Source organism: Musa acuminata, chromosome BXJ1-9 (assembly GCF_036884655.1).
Source record: "Musa acuminata AAA Group cultivar baxijiao chromosome BXJ1-9, Cavendish_Baxijiao_AAA, whole genome shotgun sequence".
In the NCBI taxonomy this organism is placed as follows: Eukaryota; Viridiplantae; Streptophyta; class Magnoliopsida; order Zingiberales; family Musaceae; genus Musa; species Musa acuminata.
In genome coordinates, this window is record NC_088335.1 from 11,836,913 (window position 1) to 11,861,312 (window position 24,400).

A 24,400-nucleotide genomic window follows, 5' to 3' on the forward strand; every position below is an offset into this window, starting at 1 on the left:
ACATTAGAAGTAAGAAAAAAAATTAAATAAGGATTAGACAGATCTATTGTTATTAATTCAAATTTAAGTATTTTGGATAAATGCTTCAAACTCAATAAGTCAATGAGTTAGTCAACTCATCAAACAAATGTTTTCAGAACCAATGTTGTGCGTAGTAACAGGTTCAAGTAAAAAATAATTTAAATCATAGACCAAAGGACACATTATTATTTTATGAATTCATCATTTAGTCGAGTCTCATGTCAAAGACTTAAAAGATATATTGCTATCAATTTGAGCTTATGTAATTTATAGCATTCGTTCATATTCCGAACGAGTTAATAAGCCATTTAACCCATCATATTCCTTATAAATCAATTTAAATCTTCACTAACTAAATTATGATATTACAAATTCAATCGCATATGCATGAACAACATATGTCAAATTTTAAATCACAACCATGATGTCTTGAGTGTTCCATCTAACAATAATTCATCTTTTCAATCGACATCTACTTCAAACCTCATGAATTTTATTTTTTTTTGACAAGTTTAGATTAGACACAATGACATCTAAATTTTCTCTAAAAGTCAATATCATTGACTACTGAGGGGAATCAAAAGGACATAATAAGATTGTCATAATAAGACATCCAACATAAAACCAATCCATTTAATAATTATGCCAAAAAATTTTAAAATACAAACAAATAATTATGCCACATGAACTCGGCATGTAATGATATAATATGCATCATGGACACATCATAGACGTTGGGGTTTAAAGCTTCAGTGGACCTTTCATGTATGTGATATGTATGCATGACCCTCCTTGTCCCCACCTCCATGGGGCTGGCTTCTCACTGAATCCTAGCCTTCTTCGACAGCAACAATGCTGTTTGGGGTCTTCAGATGTCGGCTAAAATGCATAGACTGTAAGGCATCATAGTTAAGTAAACCCTTGCCACTGGTGGGAATTAACTTGCATAGAATTCCCTTTTTGGATTACCACTCCTTGTTTATATTACATACCTAGTATCATGTTTTCATTCTTGCATCTCCAAAGTTTACAGCTGTGCAGATGGTTTCACTCCACGACAGATGTTCATATGATATATCTTCCTATATCTAATACAGCATCTGTTGAAATTTCAGAATACACAAGACTTAATGGCAAAGACAAACCTTGAAGAACTGAAGCAGTGGCATGCAAGGAAAGTCATCTTGCTTCCTGACGTGCAGGAATTGTGTGATTACCCTCTCACGCTGAACTGGCTACCTGCACTCAGATGAAGAGAAACTGAGTTAGTGATGACTGTAATTATGATGGATAAGCTTATCCTAGATCATTTGTAATCAGATGCTAAAAAAATGCTCTAAATCATTTGTAATTTAATTTGTAGGGATCCATCCTGCTATAACAGATGCTGATCAGAGTTGATAAGGAACCAAATAGAGAAAAAAGAAGAAAAATACTAGATATTGTCTTCCTCTCATTGTAATATCCATTATTGTGGCAGCACTTGCATTTTGGAAGTTTATCAATTTCATGTTCCAAATATGAAAGAAGTCAAAACAAGTACTGAAATAGAACTTGACCTCCTGGTGGAGCGGATTCGTCGTCTTACGGAACCATTGTCTTTGTGATCTTGTGTTGCTGATCCTTTGACTTTCCTCGTACTGCATTTGGAAACGCCTACCAACATGTCCACCCACATCAGTTTTCGGGGATTAACAAACAGTGATGATTTGATGAAATAAAGTATTTGAATCACCTCTGTGAAAGGTTTGTGGAGACTGAACCTCCATACCATCCGCTTCACATTCTCTCATGACGCTAGAAAGACAACTTTCCTCTGATATTGTATCTTTGGCTTCGGGCGAACCCTCCTTGGCAGAAACATTTTTATCTGTTGGCATAACAAAAGCTATTGGTTGATTTAGCAGCGAAAATCAGCAGAGTACAGAGAACTGCAACAAGCATTGAAACTAAGTTCATGAATATGCCGAGTCAACATTGCAAATTTTATGAAAGTCCAATGGATCATGTTTTTGTCGACCGTCTAAAATTGAATCTGGACTAACGCAGCTTGCTTGTACTAAAAGCTAATTTCGCTGAGCTTAATTTCCTTCATATCTTGCACAGTGCATTAATTCCAATAAGACAATAGGTTATACAAAGATTTTAAAGAAAAAAATAATCATCTTATGCGTCTTGTTTTCCATCCTAATAAGGTTTTACTTCAACTACTGTACAGCATATCACCTGTAGTTGCAACTCTTCATCAAAAGTGTTTATAGCTGAAGTAGTAAAGTTTAAAGAACAATGAAGGAAAACCAGTGACAATGTTGAATAAAATTTTAAGAAATTCTAGAAGATATTGTCCGGTGATTACATTCGCTAGAAAGTCCTGAAACAAAGTCAGCGATAATGCCAAGTCAATGATTGAATTTGTGAAATCTAATAAACCATGTTTGCCAACCATGTGGAATTAGACTCATGGACTAGCAGACCGTTTGCTCATACTAAAAGCCATTCTGGGAAATATATTACCTATATGGTTGGTTCCAACAAGCCTATAGGTTGTACAATCCATTTAAAATATCACATGAGAAATGAATTTATTTTTTCATCATTGCGTGGTTAATTGGAGCACTTTCAACTATCATACCAAATCACACTTGTGGTTGAGATTCTTGATAAAAAAAATTTCAACAAATAAAGTTACAAAATCAAAGAACAATGAACAATAAGGGAAAACAGTGATAAAATTAAACAAAATAGTCATAAACTGTAAGAAGAAATTGGCCGGCAGTTACCTTCACTGGTATTTCCAACAACACTTTTCTCCTTAATTAGGAAACCTTCAAGGCTGCCAACTTTTTGTTGATGAACCTGGGCATTTCTAGCAGTGGTTTCCTGTTCCTTTTTTGCTGTATGAATCTTGTTAAGCTTCTCTTCAAATTCCTCAATGCAAGATCTAACCTCAGCTTTTGCAAACTTTTTGCACTGATATGTTAAAAGGTGATCGATAATTAAAATATAGCAAGAATTGCTCAACATAAATGATTAGCAAGATTGCCAACTTAGAATTCTAGTATAACTTTGCTAACTGGTAATATATTTACCAGAATTATGAGGAAATGAAAGCTATTACCTTGCTCACAATGCTTCTGAAATGATCCATCACTGAATCATCACATAAAGAATGTTCATATGCTTTAAAAGACCCAACAAGCTTTTTCAATCCCTTTTCACTGAATGTCAACTGGGAGAGGCAGTAAGCAATATGCTTCCACTGTTTAACATCTGTAACAAAAACAGAGCTAGATTCCTCAACAGTATTCAGAAATAACAAAATCAGCTCAGAACACAAGGACAACCATTAAACAATTTTTTTGCAAGTAAAACTCATTCCATATACTGTCAAAATACCATAAATTTATAATGTAAACACCATCTAAGAAAAAGATTGTAGGACCACAATGCGATGCAATCATATTTTAAAACTTAATGTCTCCATCATTAAACATTTGAGAAGCACATCAACCCTTCAATTAAACAATACAAACAAAATAACTAATCAATCATACAACTCGCTTCTCTATGTATCCTCAACATGTGCAAAGGCTAGAACTGGAAGTTCGGGCAGGGAAAAGCAAGTGGAATCTAATGGTTGCACTGATCTGCAATGCCAGAACTTTGCGCATCTATCATGTTTAAGCATAATCAGATATCCGTCATTTGAGACATCATGTCAGCATTTAATATCAATACAAAACTCTGATATTAAGTGATGGAGAATCATCTAGCTTTACAAAGGATTTCCAAAAAAATTTATTCTAGGCAAAAAATTCAACAAAATGTTATACCTTAAAATTCTAAGAGGTGTTGAAAATTGAAAAGTCTTTTGGTCTTTCTAGGGACTCCTTTTGTATTAAGTGTATTCATTTACTATTTAGGTATCATAGTAGTCTCGTTTTATATTTCTAAAAGGCATACTAATTCCCTGGGAGATTACTCTCAAAATCATTGCTTTTATTGATTATACTAAAGCTCCTAAACCTTTATAAATAGTGGAGCTTGTCAACGGATGACTTACTTCAGATTTAAATGAAAAGAATTACATTTTCTCTAGTTTCTTACTCTCCTCTCTTATCTCACACTTCTCTTTCTTTCTCTTTCTCTTTCCCTCTCTTTCTCACAACTTCCCTATTGTATTCTATATCAGTTTAGCATTAAAGCCCATCAAAAAACCTGCCCTACACCTCATTGGACCCCCAACTAGTAGCCAGTGATTTAAAAAAGAGCTCGAGTGCTCAGGCAAGGCGAGGCGCGGCCCAAGCGCCTCGCTTTATTTCCAGGCGGCGCGCTTCAAAGAGGCACCGCCTGGGCGCTCGCCCGAGCCAATGCGCCGAGCGCTTTGGGCGAGTGCTTAGGTTAAACCAGGCGACCGAACTAGCGTTTGAGGTCTGGTTCGATCTTCGATGCTTTAGTTGGTTCAATCGAACCAACTAAAGCACCGATATCAGCATGACTTCCCCAACCCTAACCCTGCTCGCCGTTCACGCTACTGCCGCCGCTGCTCGCTACCGTTGCTGCTGTCGCCACTCTCGCTGCCGCTGCTATCGCTCCCACTGTCTTCGCTCGCCGCTTCCGCTCTCGTTGCTACCGGTGTCGCTGTCACCGCTTGCCGCTCCCGTCGCTCGCTGCCACTATCGTCGCTCACAGCTACCGCTCCCGCTCTTCTCAGTCAACACCCTCGGTCTTCCAACTCTTCCCTTACACTCTTCTTCTCTTTCGATAGTATACTGTTAATAATATATAGTATACAGTTAACAATATACAATATACTGTTAACAGTATACTGTATACTGTTAACTATATACTAATAATAGTATTTATATTTATTAGATTAATTTAATAGCATATTTTTATTTAAAAATTTAAATAATTATATTTATTAATTATATTATATATTTTTATATTTTAGCGCCTCACTTCGCTCGAACGAGCACATAGCGTCTCGGACGTTTTTGGACCTTGGCGCCTAGCGCTTTTTAAATCACTGCTAGTAGCTTCAATCTACAACGACGTCACTCACAGATCTTTGCACCTCTAACGTCAATCCCTTGTGTGTGGAGTTCAACTTTGGGGTGACTATGCCTACGGAATTGGTGGACCACTTAGCTCTCGATGCTTAGCAATTTTTGAAAACTTCTCTAATATTTCTATTTGAAAATTTATTAGATCATGGTTTTTATCACTTCTTTGCCATTAAGAGAGATCCACTTGAATCATTGCATTTCTACCTTGTGCATTGTAACAATTAACTACCTCATTACCAAAAGGCAATTTGTAGATAGTATTAGAATCATGACTACGTAAGGTGAAAACCAAAACAATCCTGATGAATCTCAAAACCAACAAAGTGATGTAGACACCCTTAGGACCAAACTAACAAATTATGACACAATATTAAACCAATTATGTGACCAGATAACCCAAGTCCTAAGAGTTGTCTAAAGCCTCAAAAAATGACTCATGAATAAGGAGATTGATGAGTCGATAAGACAACATATTCATTCTCCACAATCCATTGCTTCAAATCAAGGAATTTTATCTACTCCCCAAGCCCTTATTCGAACAAATACTAGGTCCACCTATAGGGCACCTATTCACAATCATGCTCCAACAATTTCTGATGATTAAGCTTTCGATCTTAATGATAAATTCCTAGAACCTACTAGAAATCCAAAACTCAAGTAATGGGCCAACGAGTTCGATTTGCTAACAATTTAGGGGAAATGCTAGAAGAGTTAAAGTGGATATGCCAAACTTTAATGGTAGGTTTGACCCAAATGTGTTTGTTGATTGGTTAGATAACATAGAGGATTACTTTGAGTAGTATAGAATGATTGATATCGAAAATGTATGATTTACAAAAAAATTAAAACTGGTAGGATCCGTTAAGAAATATTGACAATATATCCAAGTTAGTTTTGAACACCATCGAGAGCCTCCCATCACTCAATAAGAAGTCATGAAATAAAAACCTAAGAAAAAATATATACCAACCTACTTTTAAAGCCAACTGGTCGAATAATTTTTAAATCTTAAATGATTGAATTTGAATGTGACAGAGTATTTGACTCGATTTAAGAAACTTTTATTTATGTGTCAAATAGAAGAGGACCAAATCATTATTGTCCGAAGATTTATTAATGGGTTGAGGCTTGATATCCAACGAGATGTTTCCCTTAGTTTTTCTAACATCATGAGGGAAACTTCTCGATAAGCCCTTGAGATTGAGCAATACTTCAAACTCTATCCAACTCATTGAATATCTTCTCAATCTCTCGACAATAGAACTATTTCTTAACCCACCCCAAGTAGTGACCCTATGAAGCCAAAAATCACCACTACTAACAATAGTCCTGACCCAACCATGAATAGTCCACCTCCTTCAATCATTTATTTTCAAACTAGTTCATATTGAATCATTATTGCCAATAATAAAGGTATCTCTCGTTGTCCTTAATGTACCCTTACCATAAAACAAGAACTAGAAGATCAAATCGAGGAAGTAGACTAAGTAGTTAAACCTTAAGCCTACTTAGGTGATAAAAATGAACTAGAAATTAAAGATGCTCATGTCAATATTGTCTGCATTATTCTCTCTACAACTAGTGATTCCAAAGAATGGAAGAAGACAAGTATCTTCCATACTTTTATCCGAAGCAAGAAGAAAACTAGCAACTTGGTTATGGATGAGGGTAGCATTGTGAACATAGTCTCAAAGTCTACTATCGAGAGACTAAAACTCAAGATAAAGTCACACCCAACCCTATTAAAAGTAACTTGGTTTGACATAACCACTTTACCCATGATCGAAAGATGCATAGTACAAATTAAAATGAACGATTACCAAGATAAGATTTATTATGATGTCCTACCAAAAGAAGTTGCCCACATTGTTTTAGGTCAACCTTGGTTGTATACCTTTGATGTTACCAGTCATGAAAGAGAAAACACCTATGCCTTTCGATATAAAGACAAACCATCATCTTACGACCTGCAAAACCATCAAAAAAAGACAAATCAAGAACTCCTAAGTCTCTCCCACAAACCCTAACCACCAAGGGACTCCACTTGCTGGATCCTAAATCTTTTGAAATAGTATTGTGTGATCATCATTGCTAGAGAAATTTCTTGTCATTGCACTATTCTTGACCTAACTCCTAAGGTTAAATCATTATTAGATAGATTTTTAGCTGTCATATCCTCGGAATTACCTGGTGAGCTGCCACCCTTGTGAGAAATACATGTTATTGACCTTGTCCCAAGAATATAGCTCCCTAGTCCCATATTATAAAATGAATTTTAAAGAGAGAGCCGAGTTAAACAAGCAAGTTGAACAACTTTTGGCTAAAGACTTTATGAGACAACCTCGGTCCTTGTATTGTCCCGGCCTTGTTAACCCTTATGAAAGATGGGTCTTGGAGGATGTGTCAATAGCCTTGCGATCAACAAAATAACAATAAAGTATTACTGCTCGAGTCCTCAACATGAGGATATGCTAGATCTTCTCGCTGGACCTAATTGGTTTTCAAAACTTCACCTAAGAAGCGAATACCACCAAATTTGTATTAAACCTAGTGACGAATGAAAAATAACATTCAAAACTCAAGATGACCTATACGAATAGCTAGTCATGCCCTTTGGTCTATCAAATTCCCTAAGCACCTTCATGCGCTTCATTAACGAAGTTTCACAACCCTACATAAGCAAATTTGTTGTCATATACTTTTACGCATGGTATGCAATTTTGAATGGTACCATCCGGTACGGGCGGTACGTACCAGTCCGACGATATACCGGTACACGAACCGCTAACGTGCTACAGTGTTACACTGTACAGTGCTACAATGCTACAGTAGATAGAGAAATATTTAAAATTAAGTGTACAGCTCAGTACGCCCTGATGTACCGCTTGGTACACGATACCATACCGTACCGAGCCAACCTCGAAGCACCGATATGGTATTGCATACCTTGATCTTTAGTAAAAACATCTTGATTTTTAGTAAAAACAAAAAGAATCATTTAGAACATCTTCGATAGATTCTTACTACCCTTCGAGTCGCTAAGCTCTATGTGAATCTGAAAAGGTGCTCGTTCATGTTAACTCAGGTCCTACTCCTAGGCTTCATCATTTTTGCCTAAAGTATTGTCACTGATTCAGAAAAGATCCCCATCATTTTACAATGGTCAGAGCCTAAAACTTTTTTCTAAGGTTCGAAGTTTCCATGGATTAGTTTCTTTCTATAAGAGATTCATTAGAGGGTTGAGTTCTATTATGGCACCTGGCACTTATCACTAATTACCTAAAGAAAGATAAGTTTTCTTGGATCTTGGCGCTACCAAAGTCTTTGCTGAAATCAAAACAATAATAACAACAACTCCTGTTCTTAGGCACCTTTACTGTAATAAATCTTTTAAGGTCATTTGTGATGCCTTTGGTAGAGGCATAGGAGGAATTCTAAGTCAAGAAGGTCAGCTTATCGTCTTTCCAAAGAGAAACTCAATGATGCAAAACAACATTTTTCTACCTACCACAAGGAATTTTACACAATTGTACAATGTCTTATATATTGGCAACATTACCTTCTGTCGCAAGAGTTTGTCTTGTTGTCTGACCACTAGGTCCTAAGATACTTGAATGCCTAAAAGAAATTAAATGCCCAACATGCCAAGTGGGTTAAATTTCTTAACAAAAACTCTTTTATAATTAGGCATTGTTCTAGCTCTCAAAACAAAACTATTAGTGCCCTTAGTCGAATTTATACAATCATATCATGAGTGTCAAGGTCATAGGATTCAAGTGATTAAAAAAAAGTATATCTAATGTCCAAACTTTACTCACATCTATCGAGAAATGCAAGATGGAGACCATCATAAACACATTTGAAATTGTCCTCAACTACTCTTCACAAACCCATTGACCTTGCACCCCTTTCACTTAACTATCGTGCCTCAAAAACCAGCCCACTCCTTTGCTTAATATATTCATGATTTGTATGCTGAAATTCGACATTAAATTGTTATAAGGAATGAAAGTTACAACTTGCTACCAATGCACATTGTAGAAGTCAAAAATTTCAAGTTAGCGATTGTCTTGGTTCGCGTTCACCCTAAAAGATTATCTAAAAACTCATTCAAGAAGTTGTATACCTGAGCCATTGGTCCTATCCTCATTATCCAAAAACTAAAATTTAATGCACATATGTTCCATTTGCCTTTCGACTTAAATATTAGTCCAATTTTTAATATGAAGGATTTAACTCCAAATCATGGTACTTTTAAGCCTCATTCTCTATTTACCAGTGTTTCTACATATGGCAATCCTTCCAAAACATTGATTCTCCCATAACACAAGAATAACGTAAAGGCTATTCTTGATAACTGCTTTGTTACGTTTATTACTAGCATAACTCAACACTTTCTTATCAAGTGGTGTGATCATCCAACTTCCGATGCCATTTGGATTATTTTAGAGAAATTTTGTGAATTTGCAGTAGACTTATTAGATAAGTACCTTACAGATCACTCTCAAAGGTTTTGTTCTTTTCTACCAAGGAAGAATGATGGAGAATCATCTAGCTATATAAATAAATTCACAAAAGTTTATTCTAGGCAAAGAAATCAACAAAAAGTCATCACTTAGTTGGCCTAAGAATGCCAAGAGTAGTGTTAAAAATTGAAAAGTCCTTTGGTCTTTTTAGAAATTCCTTTTATATTAAGTGCACTTATTTACTGTTTAGGTATCCTAGAAATCACATTTTTGAATTTCTAAAAGGTATACTAATTGCCTAGAAGATTCCTCTTGAGTCACTATCTTCATTAATTTTACTAAGGCTATTAAACCCTTGTAAATAGTATAACATGTCGATGGATGACTTACTTCAAATTTGAATGAAAAGAATTGTGTCTTCTCTAGTCTCTTACTCTCCTCTCTTATCTCACACTTCTCTTTCTCACCCCCTCTCTTTCTCTCAACTTCCCTACTTTGTTCTGTAGAGATGAGCAAATAAGCCAAATCATTGTCAGATTAAGGCCTGGTCAACATGCAAATTTCAACTTCCATGTCAGAGCAAAATAAGTCAAATAAGAGGAAAGAATGGGGACCCAAAGCAAGATTTGTTTTGTTCCAAACGGTCTACTCTCAATGTCAACTTCAAAAAACAGCCACCCAGTGACCCTCCAGAATATAAGAAATTCAATCTGTTAGTCATTCTATTACATTACTAATCCTCATGAGCCCACAGCTTGATTTAGGCTGTGCAGAAAAAACAGAAATGTGTGGAAATGAACAGAATAGCAGCCAGCTAGTTAGAAAATGATAAACTAGAATTTGAGGAAAACTTTGTGTCTATATTATCTGCTTGGCATCCAAACCAAATGGACCATCAAACCAATCCATTGAGATACAAAGACTAAAAAAAGCTAAGAACAAATTGTTCAATAAACTATTCAAAATATTCAGAGATTTAACCAATTGATTGTGAAGTTCTTCAATTACTTTAATTAACTGTCACCTATTTGTCGAATGAAAATATGATCTAAAACAGAAACAAAGGGTTTAAGTAGCCACAGCTGGCTGGCTGTGTGGCAACATGACCAACCCAACTCAACCCATCCCAAAGAGCCCAGCCTGTCCTAGTTCAGTGGACACATTTCTAAAAGATGTCCTGCGCTCTATCCCAAACCACCAAGAGCCTAACCCCCTGGTTATAGGAGGTCATAAAAGATTTTCACAAATCAGGATACTAATGTTAGTAGAAAATGCATCCAAAGTTGTGCTTTGAACTCTCAGCCCAAGTTTGAAGTCATGAATTTATCATTATGAAACTTATTGGGATCAGGCAAACAAAAAGATAACATGTGACCTTAGTCCACATGCCCAATCAAAACAAAAGTAAACACTAACATGAACTGTAATTTATCTTGTTGCATCTATTCATGTGAAGATGCTTGATACTGACAGAAAAGTGCTGCTTCTTATTCTTCAATGATGTGTATCATTGGAACATTTTGATGATTGATATCCATGATATGAAATTTCTTAATTGGCAGGAATAAATATGAGAGAAACAAAAGGATAGACTAAATAAGGATTACAGATGCAGAGGCAGCTAAGCATACCACTAACTCCACTGAACCGATTGCATAGCTTTTCAACAAGGGCTTCCATTTGCCTGTCCTGTTGAAAATTATATAGACCAAGTTTTAAAAAAAATGAATAACATGTATCTAACATCACTACAAGCAAGCAAACCTTCTTGATAGAGTTAATTAAGAACTGCATTATGTTGTAAAAATCTTCTTCCTTGATGTTCTGATTGCACAATCTGCTGAGGATGTCAGGAAGTAGATTATATATTGGATTGCTTCCTGCAAACATAGAAAAGCATAACCAGATAAGAATGAAGAACAGCATGTTATCTATCAGCAAAATCACCAGGCATCATAGTGGAACCTTTCTTTGACAACTCATTAAAGAATAACTTAGCGAGACTTGAGATTCTTTTGTCTTCATCCTCAATCCGTAGAGCCATTTCATATATGTAACCCTTTACCTAAGAAAATCCTCGAGAATAAGTTCAATTAGAGCAGAGGAAAAAATTTGAAAGGACTTGTAAAGACTCAGCACCTTCATCATATCATTCAATATGAGATGAGACAGCACCAATACAGCATTTTTCCTCACAGATTCTGAAGGGTCTCTCAATTGAGCATACATATTCTCAGTCCAAGGTTCAAGAAGGTTCGGGAAACGAACAGCCAGGTCTCCAAGAGCCACGGTGCAGTTGGAACGAACAGTTTCTGATGAAGCACTCTCCACAACAGTGAACAGAAGCTGAAGATTTGATTCACTAAAAAAAGAATTATTTGACAATCAAATACATTGCAAGCAGCATAAATTGAAGATGTACAGTGTGAAGATACATTCAAGTCTTACCAAAAGTCTGAATCAATTATCATTAATCTGCATAGAGCAAGCATTGTAGAAGCCTGCAGTTCAGGAAACTGAAGTACAGCCAGGAACACAACTCAAGTTAGAAGAGATAAATCTAGCAAACATACAATATTACAATTGTTTACTAAACTATAATGTCACTCCAACCAAGAAGCTCTTAGCAGAAAATTTGAGCTTAATCACCTTTTGCATCAAATTCAAGTTTCTACATAGCCTTGAGAGAAAAGGAGCACAATATCCAATGAGGTTTTTCTCAGTAGATCCACCAGAAACAATTTCTTTCTCTGCCTTTTCTGAAAGTGAATCGATTACTGCATCTTCAGATGCACCAAGTCCCAATTCAGCATTTATACCTTGCATCTGTGATTACCAGAAAAGGGTTTTAAGAAAACCTAATCCTCAGAAAACAGTTTTAAGTCAAGGAATTTTTAAAGCCGAAAATGATCAATGGTTTTTTTTCACTGAAGTAACATTCAAATAAAGAAATTCCAGTAACAGAAGTTTCACCTCTACTTCAGCTGAACCACCATTAACCTGTTGCTTTTCAACCTTCAACTTTTCTTTTTTCAATTTTTGCTTTTGAATGCTTCGGATGCAGCTCTCGATATAAACCAATTGATTCAGTGCAATATGGCTTATAATAAAAAGGAATCTGCCCAGCTTTGCTGTAGGCACTGTGGACATGAAGTTGGAGGGTCCAAGAGATACATCGTTTAGCATTTCATCACTTGCAGTGCAACCAAAAACAGAGTTGAGGTACTTCTTCACAATATCAGCAGCAAAAGCTTCAGGCAATGGATGAACTGAATATATGGTGCTTATGGCTTTGTCAACAGCAGCATACCAAATATGGTCCGGAAGCCAGAAACCAGCTACTAAGCTATGTAGAGCAGCAAAAACCTTGCTGCTACTGCTTCTGAGTTTGTCCTTATCTTCCTCAGACAATCTTTCAAGAGCAACACATGCTGTTCTTGCAAGCAAAGGTTCCTCCTTTGCCCAATGTCCAAAACCAATATCAATAATATCCTGTAAATGAGAACCTAGAATGCCTGGATTTGATTTTGCTGCCATACACAAAATTGACAAAGCGCCACGGCTTTGTGCTGCAACTACTCCATTGACATTGAAGATGAAAAAGTCCCATAAGGCTGAGATCTATAGGCAAAAGAAAGACCAAAAAATAATAATGAATAAACTAGTCTTCCCATGGGATGAAAAAAGAAAAGCCAAAAGGATGTTATCTTTAAGGGAAATATTGTGCTAGATATTTTTACTTCACTATTGATAGTGTATTGAACATGTAAACATAATAATATAGACATGCAGGGAAGCATTTATGAACTTAGGTGTAATTGACATACATAAGTTGAGATCACCCAAGAATTATGAAAACACCAACAAGTGTCATGTTTGACCTTGTTCCTTTTTTATCATCCTCGTTTGTGGGGACAAGCTTTATAGATCAAACTGTTGGATGGTTAAAAAAACATATGTAGCTCAGAAGAGAATGTTAATCTACTTAAGAAAATGTTTGTATTTGTAAACAATTAGGTGTAGACCAACAGAAAATGACATGAGAAGATCACCTAAAATGAAATTGATCTAGATGTTGGGGTTAGAAAATGTGACTCAATTAGGATTAGTTGCATGAGTTGAGATAGAAGCAGATATGAGAAAATTTTGCTAGAGATAATTAAGAAAAAGAATGCCCTTGATCGAATAAAGATATTGTTGTACACATCCATGTAGTCAAACCCAAAATAGTTGGTAATGTCAAAATTTTCATCTCTTATTCAATCACATACCTTAAACAGAGTCAACATCAATCACCAATCACCTATAAACAATTTGTTGCTTCCATTACCTTTACCCTGATTAACACCTAGCGGAGTGCCAAAGTCAGCATCAATCACCAATGCCAAATTGCTTATACTATGATATATGCCAATTAAGCAGTAGAAACATATTTGTTATTGGAACTCAGCATTTTGATGTGCAAACTGTAAACAAAACCATATCATCATAATGTAGATTGTGTCACTTTAAGCAAAACAATCTATTTCATTCTTTTTCCATGGATCTTCTCTAGTTCAACTATATGTCCTAGTTGAATTTGAAAAGAAAAACATGGAGAGAAACAAAACCCGCTGCTTATCCATGACTACCCCCTTTCCGCATGTTCCATAGTTGAATATTGGAAAAACATGAGGTAAAGAAAGGACTTCTCATTATTTAACTCTCTACTTCAAAATTAAAGTTGAAATTGCATGTTATAAAAGAAACAAAGGAAACTCTCATTAGCAATAACTAATTGTAAAGCTCCAATTATCTCAATCAAAGTATTAAAACATATTTCATCGAAGACAAACATAAGCTAGCGAAATTAATGAGCAAATGCAAATAATACAAACATGGATGAGTGGTTAAAGCATTGTGATGCATGCATACAATTCCCATATGCATGAGCTCCAATATTCTTTTTTTCTATTCTCTGTTCAAGCTAAGATGCAAGAAAAAGCATTCTACATGGAGAAGAGAGGTGTGCATACTGTACTCATAGAAATTTCCCCTTTGGACATCAAAGAACTAATTAGAAACTCCAAAGCTGCAAGATCACCAATACTGGAATCAATCGCCAGGTCCAATAAATTTTTAGCAGTTTCCATTGGATTCTTTCTTATATATATAGTAACAAATGCACTTTCGACAGCCTCATATATTGATTTGTCTTGGGAAAATACCTGGAACAATTAATAACAATATCTTATCTCAGGACATCTGAATTCAAAATCAATTTTAAAAAAATATAAATCTAAAGATATGAATATGTTGTTGTTATTTAATATTACCAATGGCAGCATTCTGCGGAGTGATGCATCTGAGCCATCAATCTGAAATTGTCTGCACCTCATCAATAGAAGGATCGTATTCTCCACATCAGTTGCAGAAGAAGAAGCCAGTAGTTGAACAAGGGTTGGCATCAAAGAAGTGACACATTGTGAGAACCGCAGACCAGCCTCAAGCGAGGCCACCAATGCCCTGGTCTGTTCTAAATTCCCTATTTCTGGAATCGCTGCAGCTTCACCCTGCTGCTCTTCATTAAATGTCAAACAGCTGTCACTAATACTCTCTCCCTGCTCCACTGAAGATCCAGCATGCAAATTGTCAGCCTCAGAAGTATCATCTGAAGTGTTGGACGGCTCCATTACAAGCAATTTTGCTTTGAATTTCTCCAATGTCGCTTCGTAGACTGCAACACGGAGCTGTGGTCCAAATGGGTTATGCTGCAACATGGTGATAAGCAGATTGAGTGCTGATTTCCTAACCATAGCAGTCTTATCCTCCAATCTTCCTGAAGCCACCACTGCCACCTCATTCCAAAGGCCAATTGAAATGGCATGTTCTTCGCATAACTCTGCCCAAACTTGAAGCACCCGGCTTCTCGTGTACGCCGACACATCCCTACATCGTTCTAGCAGTATCTCCAACATAGCCTGCTTTCCCCTCAACCTTAGACACTTGGAACTAACATCACCTTCCACATCTTTATAGGCCTTTGCAACCAACCTACCCAAGACACCAACAAGAGCATTTCTAATCTTAAAAGATTCCCCACCAAAATGAGGAACTAGAACCCCAACATTGGTGGACATAAGCTTCGGAGATTGGTCAGCAAGCTCAACCAGGAACCTCCCTATATTCTCAGCCCCAACACCATCCCTCACATAGTCCTTCGGATCAGTGCGACCAACCTCCCTAATAAGGGCAACAGCTAGGCATCCATCGCCATACTTCTTCTCAGCTGCAGCAACCAACTCCGCAAGGTGGGGAACGGTGTAGTCAAACTTATGGATCAAGTGGAGGATTGATGCGCATGATTGTGCAGTTCTCTGATGCTTCGTTGCAATAGTACCTATTATACGTCCAAGGCCTTCTCTGGTGTCTGCATCCTTCAACAAAGCCTGATTCTCATATAAACTGAAAGTGCACCTACGATGATGGAACGTTCTCATTATAATTACAAAAATGATCTAATTCTTTAAAATAGAAATCATCACCCTTTTTCTACTTCTAATTTGGAAAAAAAAATGACTACTTGGAGATAAATGAGAGATAGCTCTCATCAATATCGTTTGATCCAAAGAGCAAAGTGAGATTAATCTCCAGAGAGTTCGCAACCAAATTGATGATTCGACTCCTCTGCGCCTCCCAATTCCATGCATACGTAGGATTCTTCTTCCGACCTTGCACAACCTGATCCAGTAACGGAAAAAATCGATTTTTTTCCCACAGTAAACAGCAAAACGAGCACAAGAGAAATTAGGGTTGGGAGCAAGTTCGTACCTTGGAGCTGGCACCAGAGGAGTAAGAGCTGGAGGACTCCTCGAGGAGGGCGATGTTGAGGAGGAAGAAACTGTAGATCTTGAGGGCATTCCGGTGGGAGGCAATGCGGGTGGCGATGTCCGGGACAGCGTCGGCAGCGGCTCCTGGGGAGGACGGAGACGGAGGCAAGAAATGGGGGGCGCGGGAGAGAGAGTCGACGTTGGGGAGAAGAACACTGAGGTTAGAGCGCAGGGTCTCGACGAGGTTGAACTTGGACGAAGGGGGGAGGACGGCGAAGCTGCGGACGAGAGAGTAGACGCGGTCGAATACGTCCTGCTCCTCGACGCAGAAGAGCTCCCTATCGGATAGGTCGAAGGCGACGCCTTTGGGCACGAAATCGAAAAGGAAATCAACAAGACTGCGAATTTTTTATCGAGGGAGCAGAGAGAGCTGGTGGACAGGACGGCTGACCTTTGACGAGCTCTTCCAGTTGCGAAGGACGGAGGGAGGCGACGTCGACGGGGAACTGGACGCGGAGCGAGAGGCCGTCAGAGTCATCTTCTAGGTCCTTGAGATCGGAGGGGAAGACGAAGGGGGGAGCCATTGGAACTCTGTCAGAGAGAGAGAGAGAGAGAGGAGGGGGGAAGGGTTTCTGGTGGGATTTGAAATTGGCGAAGCGATTTGGGGAAAAAGAAGCGGGAAGACGATAAGTAGCAAAGGGTCGACCATTGGTTTCTATTTTTCATTTTAGTCCCTTTATCCTTTGTTATTTGCATAGTGGGCTGCAAACTGTACTTTGTAGTTTACTTTTCGGCGTTAGGATATCATTTTAGTCCCTTTATTCTTATATATTTGGATAGTAAACTAACTGCAAGCTCTACTTTGTATTAAATTTACCCCTTCAAAGTTTATAAATATCATATTTTATCCTTGTAATTTTAATATTGCATATATCCCTCACAAAATTTAGATATTGCACATATAAATACCTAAAATATTCTTCAATATTTTTCATTCAAAATTTAAATTAATAAAAATAAATATCTTCTTTTTTTTTTTAATGTTACCTTAGCAAATTCAAGCAGATGTGTCAATGGTCGTAAGTCATTTACACTATAAACGAATGAGATTGCATAAAAGTATAGAATTATGATTAAAGATGTCTAAAATAATTACAAATTATAGAAAAGTATAAATTAATCGTTGATAGGTTATTACCCACATTTAGTAAGCATGAGAAGTGAAATGGACTTCATTTCAGCAATTGCACTAATAATCGAACGAACATGACAGACCGTTTATAGAATCAATTTGAGAACTTCATCCAAAAATACATATCAAATTGGACTTCAAAAATTCCTAAAATCATCAACAAATAAAAATACATATAGATTTGACATGAAAACATTACTTACCATGTGTGCTGAAAGTTCATGGTTACATTCACAAAATCAACCAGAGAACGTGTCAAATTATACTTCAAAGATCCTAAATTTACAAAAATATACAAATTTAATTGACATGTTGTTATCCACCTGGTGAAAATTTGATGTGCAATGGACATTTTGAAATTACACTAATAAAAATGGAAATCATTACATTCATTACAAAATCAATTTAAAAGCAATGCAAATTTGGTCTTGCAGATAAAATAACTAGAACTACATGTATAACCAAAGACATCAGGGATAAAATAAGAGAAGGTCTAAATCACAGGCATTTAGAATCACATACAATCATATTCATAAAGGACTCCTTTATCGCTAGACTTTCAGATGGCATAAACATAATCAACAATGTTTGAGGACTCGATTGCCGAGGAAATTTGCGAGGAACATGTTCACTGAAGTGGTTCCATCATCAGATTGAACCTGTCCAAATCAACTCAAAGAAACATGCAAAGTATGGCTGAAGCAAAACCAATGTGATTCCAATAGCAGTAACAACTTGATTGCACCAAGCCACACCCATGGGCGCAGCTAGATGTATAGAAACTGAAAACTACATGAATCTCAGATTGTTTTGACGCATAAGCCCACCAGGTTCAACAGCTCATCATGGTGCAAAGAGAGTGGACACACTTGAAGAAGCCAAATGAACAAGAATAAAGTGTTCTTAAGAAAAATGAGGGCTTATTAGATCAGAAAATAAAACACAGATTTTACCAGCTTCTTCTAACAGCAACTAGTCACCTTGGGCTTTCACCTTCTTTTTCTTTTTCTTGGTTCCTTCACTCCTCATTTGGACATCACCATCATTATCCAAGTCTTCATGACTCTTCTTTTTATTTTTTTTGGGAGTTCCATTTTGTTCTGTATCATGACCATTCACCTTAGGTGGCACCTCTTCCTGTTGTTGCTCCTCTAACTTATGCTTCTTTTTCTTCCTTTTTTCAGTTTCAGGCTCAATAGGAGCATCTCCATCAGCAGCAACCTCCAGAGATTTATCCTCGGCCATGGATTCACCATCCACATTTTCACGTTTAGATTTCTTCTTCTTACTTTTCTTCGTGGAAGCTTCATCTTTCTGTAGTCCATCTGCATTCATACACAGAATTTAGTAGTCATGAATGCATCAGACCAAGCACACGATAAACACTACTAAAATGCAAATCCAATTCCCACAATAAGATTCCACCCAAATTTCGAATATTTGGTATTCATAACTAACCCCATAATTAAGATAGATGTTACTGCAACAATGCCGAGATTTTCCCATCACAAAAAGGAATAAACTTTTACAGCATGAATTCTCCTTTACCAGATGTGGTACCTACTTGACAGGATGCACAATATTATTGCAACAAAGGATACTCACCAGCATCCTCCTGAGAGGTATTGTTCAATGTACTCTCAATGGCAGCTTTCATCACATCAACATTCTTGCGAGGTGCAACACCTTTGTCATAAAAGTCCAGTCTCTCCTCAACCTGCTCTCGGAGCTTGTGTCCAAAAATAGAGGTATTCACCTCTAAATGCATTTCTTTAATGTTAGAATAACAGCACGCCAGACTACAGTGAAAAAGTAGATATTCCAACTTAAGACTCACCGGAGAAGCAATCAATGCGGGATGCAATTGAGCATTTGTTTGCAAGATAGCGAGCTATACGACCTTTGTTCTTTGTAGATGCTCGGCCAATAAAAGAAGAATGGAAGATAAGACCATACTTTGGAGTGTTTCCTCGAGTTTTAAGGGCTCTGTAATATGAGGGAAAAATAGGTGATTTTTTAGACTGCAGCATGACTGCTGATCATGCTCATCTACAACATTATCATTAAAACATGTCAATTTAATATAGAAAATAGTTAGACATAAGATGATCATTATCATTCCAACCAAATTTTAAGAGGTTCACTCGCCTCAATAATTTTCATAGAGATAATGGCCAAATTGTATTAACTATGAGATGCATTTATTTAGAAGATAAGAGGCTGGTGCTAGCCTTCTGAAGGGGATAACAAGGCAAAAAGAAGAGAATTTGAACCTGAAAAGTGCTTTCTCTGCACCAAGGATTTGGAGAGTAGATGAAGGACACTTGGCTAGATTGGAAAGACTTCCTGCATGAGATATTAAACGGGCCCCAACAACTTCACCAATAAGAGAAGCCAGATTTGGTGCAATGTCATTCATTTTTGTAACAAGATACTCGTACAGGTTTTTCCGGTATTCAGAAAGATTGATAACTCTCTGAGCAAATTGCTGGACATTAATCAAATCAATCGGAGACAGATCCTGCCCTGCATAGGTACCATAACTATTAAATAAGCATAACACCAATTAGAAAAGAAAATCAATCTTGATTCTTACCCATGGATGCTTTAGCTGCTTCTACAATTTCTTTTGCTTTGTCCTCATCACCAACAATGTCAGCTAATTCTGGAATATGATCCTCGGTCAGGTCTGATTTGTTCTCCACAGACTTTGCAATTTTGGCATACAGGTAATTGTCATTAATGATCTTCATGAGCTCTGGGAAATGCCATGAATACCATTCTCTGCAAAATGTAGTTTAGTTAATATAGTCATAAACCTGTAAATAAGAAACAGAAGCCAGTCAAGAGGAGGTGTCCTGGAATCTTGCTACCATTAAAGGAGAATTAGACCCTTAAAGATATACGATGCCACAAAGTTCACGTTGTTTATGCTAAAAACAAAAGGCAGTCAGACACTAGCATGCTATTGTCAATTTATTTCTGCTTTCTTCAACATTCCAGATTTAATTTTTCTGAACAATTTTAACATTGTCTTTCATCATATCATCTCTCTTCTACGGGCAAATTTAAAGAGAGAAAGTTCTTGAAATGCCACAGGTATACTTATTTTTGTTGCAGTATTTGCTCCCACCTGAGTTTCCATAATTACTCTGGAACAAAAAATTGAAGTAGGTCCAGCCAATTGAAGTCCAGAGTTCTAACAACTTGAGCTCAAAGGTTGCCAGAAGCGAGTTTAGCTGAAGATCAAATAATTATGATATCTTAGTTATATCTGAAGTGATTCTCATCTTAGTATGATACCTTTCCCACACTTGGAAAGGTTGGTTAAAGAACCTCATCAAGGCCTCCAACATTTGGAAAAGAATTTTCATCTAAAAATACGCTAGTGCATTAATATCTTCACATCTGACTTGGGCAGTCATCTTTCATGTTTTATAAACCTCCATGGGCCGGAAGGATGTTCCCAAAAAGGACTTGATAAGAAATATGATAAGCACTAGTTTCAAAGAATTATCATATATCATCACAAGTTGCCAATTACAACTAGCATATGGCTTGATATTCTACAGCTTCTTTAAAGGATGTCGGAAAAAGGGTTTATCTCTGTTAAAAGAATGCCAGTTGCCTGAGGACTCTAACTAGGACCCGGTGGACTTTTTTTTATAAGATTGTCTAAAGAGTGAAGGAATCTTCGAGTCATATTCATAAAACAACTTTTTTTAGCTACAAGCCGCTTACTCCAATTTCGCTAGTACTTCTACTTATCCTTCAACTTCTCTTCTCTCTAATGAATCAGTGTTCTACCAGCACTGTCTACTTGGTGATCTTAAAATTTAACATTCACTAAATTTTTAATTGAAATTGATCAAAGTTCTGCTTTTTCCCCTTTTTTTTCTCATGCATACTGCTGCAGATTGTCTGAACTAAACCAATGACTTGAGCCCTCAAGTGCATTACAAAAAGTGCCTCTAAGTTACATGAGGCAGCAACTTGCTGACCTAAGCAAACCAAGTAGTATATAGCTGACTTCAGGAACTAAAGACAGAAAGTTTGATCTCATGAAGTTGGAAGTAACCTGCTTATGTTTGAAACAGCAAAATCAAGATAACGGAAGAGAATCTAAACTCAAAATGGTAAATAGTTACAGAGCCATTTTGCGACTAAAATCAATTAGTGAGGTCAAAGCACGATCTGACACCTCGCAAATTGTCCCAACCATAGAAGCATGAGGAATGGAACTCCTCAATTCCTGAATGCTAGTGTCATCTAAAATACATAACTTAGACTGATAGAAAAGCACAGTTTTATACAAGGCACAATTTAATCAAAGGCTCAGCATGCAAATAACATGCCAAAAATGATGTACAAAATGTTCTTATCAATCATGGTAACGTCAAAAAATTGACTTCAAATACTTTCACAAATGATTTTTCATTTGATACTCTGCAAAGGACCTTGTTTTCAGTAGTTTGACAAGTCATTTTTTCAATTTTGAGTCGAGTTTTTACAATCACCACTCATGAAACAATATTGACATTTTTTTTACATTAAAAGTTTTGAATAGAATAAATTAGTGTATAGAAGATTTTGTACAAAAGATTTATGGTATTAGGATCAACTTGGAGTGTTTTCATATTGAAACTCAACAACATCCACCCATACCTGATTGTGGGAAGGAGACACCAGATCGAGCCAAAAGAAACAATGTCCCTAAATGCTTTAACTCAACAACCATGACAAGTTCACCATTAGCCGTTAGCAATTGCTTGACTTAAAAATGTTAAAACCTATGGTAATTCATATATCTTATCATACAGATGATGACAAGGCATCTAATTCTTGAAAGATGATGGGTGTACAAAGGAATGCCAGGCATGAAGGTCCCAACAACTTGTACATGTTCTACGAAAAAAAAAACATACTGTGGTAACATTGAAGCAGTTCACCAGAAAGCAAAAGGATGTGCTTGCATGAAGGATAAAACTGAATCAACAGCATAAAATTGGGGCCGTTTCACAATGAATGACAACAAATTTGGTTAAACAAGAAAACTCAAGGATAAAATATAATATAAAAAAACAAATATATGTGGTCCAAAAGTGCTTCAATTCCAGATAATTAACAACCATGTCCAATTCTATTGTTTCAGCCAGAACACTGAAGCAGCTCAAGTTTAGGACCATGTGAAGTGAAAATTCATAGAAGTCCCACAATTTCTGGCAAAATTTCTAGTACAATAATATTTAAAGAAATTGCTAGCCAACTCATCATCTGAATCATATCTTTCCAGTGAGTTTAGGAATCCACCATTGGTTGGAAACATGGCCCAGTGTAGCTACAACTTAAGTCACGTAAATTCTACTTTTATTTATATTACTGCAATCAGAACATTTTTTTAAGAGATGTCGTTGCAATTAGATATCAGGATTTTCCTTTCAGGATACTAAACAAAATAAGCTTCAACATAAGGTGACACGTGACAAAGCTTGGCACTGCTGTGAGAGAAGATTAACATCCTGATTGGCTATTTTAAAATCATGAGAAAGTTCATTATCGAAACTCGTCTGATGACCTTATGTCTATCTATATTCAGCAACCAGCCTATCAATTGAGGCCCATTTTTTAACGGAGATTTCCAGAACAATAAATAGAACAGTGACCTCTGTATATTGACGATATTGCATCGAAGTAGAAACTCCTATACACAAAAAGAGAAATAAAACACACCTGACTCTCATTGAGAAGGAGTTAATATCCTTGTCCAACGTATCAAGGAGAAAAATAGCCTGAATGACCATGTTATCCACCCGATTAACATTGAACTTCACCTTGGCTCTGCTATAACTATGCCCCAACCCGAGTTGAGCCTTCTCCAAGTCCGATGGCTGAGAACACAGAAAGAACAAGAAACAAGACTCCATCAGAACGAGCTTCAAGCTACAACCGGAAGACATCCCTGACTCAGAAACAAGATCCAACCTTTAAGTCCTTAATAAACCGATCGAAGTGCAACCGCACACCACGAAGGAGCTCGAGAACAAACTCGTTGCTCTGGCAGGGAATCTTGGTCACCTCAAATATCTGAGACCCAACCTTCGGCTCCGCAACGCCGAGGCTGAACTTCGCCTTCTTCCCTTCTTTTACCTTGGGAAGATTCATCTCCAAGAAGTTCCTAAGCTCGTCGGTCATAAGCCCTAAAATCGCACAAATAATCTCCATATATTACTATAAACATAAAAAATAATAACGAAAACATTGGATTCTGTTTCAGCTCACCTTCAGAGACAGCGTTGCATTGGTTGAGGGCGTCGAGGGCGGAGGAGAAGGGGTGGAAAGCGACGAGCTTGACGACCTTACCGAAGCGGGTGAGATCGAGGACGGAGTTGCGGACGGCCTCCGTGTTCTGACCGATCTCGTCGAGGCCGTAGGCGTGGAACAGCGAGTAACCGGAGGCCGACTCGAAGAGGAGGAAGAGCGCCATGGCCCGATAGATCCGACCAGGGTTCTTCCAATGCTGCCACGGATCAAAACCCGCAGGGTTTCCTCGCCTCGAGCGTTATTGGAGGCGAGAGAGGAGCAGCTGCGAGCGGGGAGGGACTCTTCGTCGGGGTTTTAAGAGGAGGACGGCACGTTGGAGAATTAGGGTTTTGAGGTCCATTTTCACATTGAGTTACTCTCGCCTCCCCTACCACAACAATACCTGGCTTATTACCGTACATTATCTGGGACCCACCAGGGGCCCACCAAAACACTACTAAGGGGTACGAAGTCACCGCCGTTCGATTGGTAATCCAACATTTTGTACAGTATGCGTATGTCTTGTCTGTATGTCTCATAAAT

The 24,400-nt window shown here is 37.4% G+C and overlaps 2 protein-coding genes across 3 annotated transcripts; both read right to left on the reverse strand.

The window, feature by feature from the left end:
• Positions 1-596: 596 nt before the first annotated feature.
• LOC103973897 (condensin-1 complex subunit CAP-D2) lies at positions 597-17,009 on the reverse strand. Of its 2 annotated transcripts, none has more exons than XM_065083135.1 (17): positions 16,817-17,009; positions 16,367-16,728; positions 16,119-16,276; positions 14,872-16,012; positions 14,572-14,763; positions 12,530-13,177; positions 12,206-12,382; positions 12,005-12,072; positions 11,696-11,918; positions 11,522-11,621; positions 11,321-11,436; positions 11,188-11,245; positions 3,140-3,291; positions 2,802-2,991; positions 1,757-1,891; positions 1,581-1,677; positions 597-1,260 (listed from the first exon to the last, which is right to left on the reverse strand). In XM_065083135.1, exons 1-17 carry the CDS (start codon positions 16,947-16,949, stop codon positions 1,257-1,259), a joined length of 3,954 nt encoding a protein of 1,317 aa, XP_064939207.1. In that variant the 5' UTR covers positions 16,950-17,009; the 3' UTR covers positions 597-1,256. The 2 variants fall into 2 exon arrangements, with proteins under 2 accessions (XP_064939207.1, XP_018677159.2); XM_018821614.2 differs by having other exon boundaries at positions 1,757-1,909.
• Positions 17,010-18,254: 1,245 nt separating this feature from the next.
• On the reverse strand, positions 18,255-24,182 carry LOC135593248 (nucleolar protein 56-like). Its single transcript, XM_065083136.1, has 8 exons — positions 23,837-24,182; positions 23,540-23,754; positions 23,288-23,445; positions 20,154-20,341; positions 19,831-20,083; positions 19,395-19,543; positions 19,163-19,315; positions 18,255-18,882 (listed from the first exon to the last, which is right to left on the reverse strand). Exons 1-8 carry the CDS (start codon positions 24,039-24,041, stop codon positions 18,530-18,532), a joined length of 1,674 nt encoding a protein of 557 aa, XP_064939208.1. The 5' UTR covers positions 24,042-24,182; the 3' UTR covers positions 18,255-18,529.
• Between the last annotated feature and the right edge of the window lie 218 nt (positions 24,183-24,400).

What these genes read in the sequence shown, in the direction of transcription:
- LOC103973897 (XM_018821614.2), bottom strand. Translation starts at nt 16,949, where the DNA reads ATGGCTCCCCCCTTCGTCTTCCCCTCCGATCTCAAGGACCTAGAAGAT. An exon ending in TCCGCAGAATGCTGCCATTG is followed by an intron (nt 14,764 to 14,871) that starts GTAATATTAAAT and finishes TAATTGTTCCAG; the next exon opens with GTATTTTCCCAAGACAAATC. An exon ending in ATAATTGATTCAGACTTTTG is followed by an intron (nt 11,919 to 12,004) that starts GTAAGACTTGAA and finishes TTCTTTTTTTAG; the next exon opens with TGAATCAAATCTTCAGCTTC.
- LOC135593248 (XM_065083136.1), bottom strand. Translation starts at nt 24,041, where the DNA reads ATGGCGCTCTTCCTCCTCTTCGAGTCGGCCTCCGGTTACTCGCTGTTC. An exon ending in TCCTTCTCAATGAGAGTCAG is followed by an intron (nt 20,342 to 23,287) that starts GTGTGTTTTATT and finishes TACATTTTGCAG; the next exon opens with AGAATGGTATTCATGGCATT. An exon ending in TACCTCTCAGGAGGATGCTG is followed by an intron (nt 18,883 to 19,162) that starts GTGAGTATCCTT and finishes GTATGAATGCAG; the next exon opens with ATGGACTACAGAAAGATGAA.